The 2,356-nt window shown below is 40.0% G+C and overlaps 1 protein-coding gene across 1 annotated transcript; it reads right to left on the reverse strand.

Annotated features, from left to right (window-relative positions):
• Window positions 1-375: 375 nt before the first annotated feature.
• Window positions 376-2,248, reverse strand: LOC131859542 (cytochrome P450 750A1-like). The gene is made up of 2 exons (XM_059213437.1): window positions 1,281-2,248; window positions 376-1,200 (listed from the first exon to the last, which is right to left on the reverse strand). Exons 1-2 carry the CDS (start codon window positions 2,226-2,228, stop codon window positions 580-582), a joined length of 1,569 nt encoding a protein of 522 aa, XP_059069420.1. The 5' UTR covers window positions 2,229-2,248; the 3' UTR covers window positions 376-579.
• Between the last annotated feature and the right edge of the window lie 108 nt (window positions 2,249-2,356).

Raw genomic sequence — 2,356 nt, forward strand, 5'->3', positions numbered from 1 at the left:
TATGATTGTATTATTCACATAAATAGATACATAAATAAATTATTTGTTGATAATGGTGTATGCATATACACATACATCAATAGAAACTATATAAGTATATAGAAGAACATCTAGAAACTATATAATATGATAAAAAATAACTAAACAATTAATTAAATAGTCGTAACATTGTCAAAGTTCACAGCATAAATCACATGAAAGCTCAACACCATATATTTATGCATTCAATAACAAATACTATCAACATAACAAAATTTAGAACATTAAATTCTTTAGGGGAATTATCTATTAAATTATATTGTAATTTGATCTTTAATGACAAGATTGTCTCCCATGTAGCTCAACATTAAAAAATAAGAATTTAGATAAAAACAAAAACACACTAAAATACTACTTTATTTTTTTGTGGGTCCACAATACATGTAAATCACCTAGTTACCTTCAAATTAATTATTGAACTTTCTTTTCCTAGTCTGTTGACTAATTATATATTTTTTATTAGCTAAGAATGCCATTATATAAGATTAAACTAGCTAAGCAACATAGATATGATAAGTTAAGGACATTAGGATAAAATGGCTAAAACCCCATATCCACTTTGAAGGTGGGAATGGCGAAAAGATTCACTTTTCGAGGGATACTTGTTGTAAATGCTTCACTCATATCCAACTGTGATGGATCTTTATTGGCTTCAAGTTTCCAGTCAAAGCAGTGCATTAGTTGAGCCAAAACAAACTCAACGTCCCGAGTGGCAAGGTAAGCCCCAGGACAGCCTCTCCTTCCAGCACCAAATGGTAGCATGTTGAAGTCTCGACCAGTATCATTCTGATTTTTAATCATAAACCTTTCAGGATTAAATGTCAATGGATCTTCCCATATCATTGGATCTCTTCCTATTGCCCATACATTGACAACAAGCCTTGTTTTGTTAGGTATATGGTAGCCAGCAACAGTGCAAGCTTTTGTAGATTCATGGGGCAACATTATAGGTCCTGCTGGATACAATCGAAATGTCTCCTTTACAACACATTGTAGGTATTCCATATTTGCCAAATCACACTCCTTTACCATGCGATGCTTGCCTACTATGGACTCAATCTCTTCTTGCAACTTCTTGGCCATTCGAGGATTTCTTAACATTTCACTCATTGCCCATTCTAATGTAACAATCGTTGTCTCGGTTCCGCCAAGGAACATGTCCTACAAGAAATGAGTAGTTAAGTGCAAGAAGATAAACATAAATGGAATCGAAATTGAAGCATAGAGAGAGAGAGACATACAAAAATAATTGCCTTGATGTGCTCTCGGGTGACCTTAATGCCATTCTCACCATCGGGCTCTTCCTTTTCAATATCCAGGAGAACGTCAACCAAGTCCTTGACATGCTCATTTTCCCCTGCATCCACCTTTGCATTGCGCTCCACATGCTGGTCTATTATCCTCCCCACCACTCGGTCAAAGAAGTCGTGAGCCCTTGTCATTCGACGCTTCATGCCTCTCAGCTGGTCAAGCCACTCTCCATAAGGAAAGAAGTCGCCAATATTAAAAGCACCGACCATATTGATGACCTCGTTGATCATCATCCTAAGCTCATCGCTGCTCCCAAGTAAATCAGAATAGCTGCCGGTGTTGGTGCCCGCCAGAGTTCCCCACATGATAGAGGAGATGATGGAGGAAATGGCGGCTGTGACGTTGACAGGGAGTTTGCCATGCAGACTCCTGTCCCAAATGGAACGCACGCCCACAGCTGCCTCTTCCTCTCGCAGGCAGGCGAATGAGTCGACTCTCTTGACACTCAACAATTGCATGACGCTGATTTTGCGCATGTGCCGCCAGTACGGTCCATACGGAGCCAAGCCTGGATCAATCTCTCCGTATGCTACATATCTTGCAGCCGCCGTCGCCGGCCTGTTTCCGAATACCAAGTCGTGTGTTGTCAATATATCCTTTGCCATTTGCGCAGAGGAAACAACGAGGGTGGGAACAGAGCCGAGTCTCATAAACATCAACTCCCCATATTTTTTTGAGAGCTTTTCCAGAGAACGGTGGGGCAGATCTCCCAGCTGATGGAGATTTCCTATGGCAGGCCATGCAAATGGCCCAGGTGGTAATGCCAATCTCTTTGCATTTTTCTTTCCTCTCTTTAGTACCCACCACAAGAAAATTACTATTAACACTGAGAATCCAATTGTCATGAGAGGTGCTGCTTTAAATGAAAAGAAGGCCATTTCTGCAATTGAAAGACCTGAGGAATTCAATTCGCTTGCCTCTCTTTTTGTCTGGGCTTCAATTTATAGTTCACTTGCACCCATCGTTTCTTCTTTGGTACGATAAACGACACAACGGAATCAGAATT

Source organism: Cryptomeria japonica, chromosome 10 (genome assembly GCF_030272615.1).
Source record: "Cryptomeria japonica chromosome 10, Sugi_1.0, whole genome shotgun sequence".
Classification (NCBI taxonomy): Eukaryota; Viridiplantae; Streptophyta; class Pinopsida; order Cupressales; family Cupressaceae; genus Cryptomeria; species Cryptomeria japonica.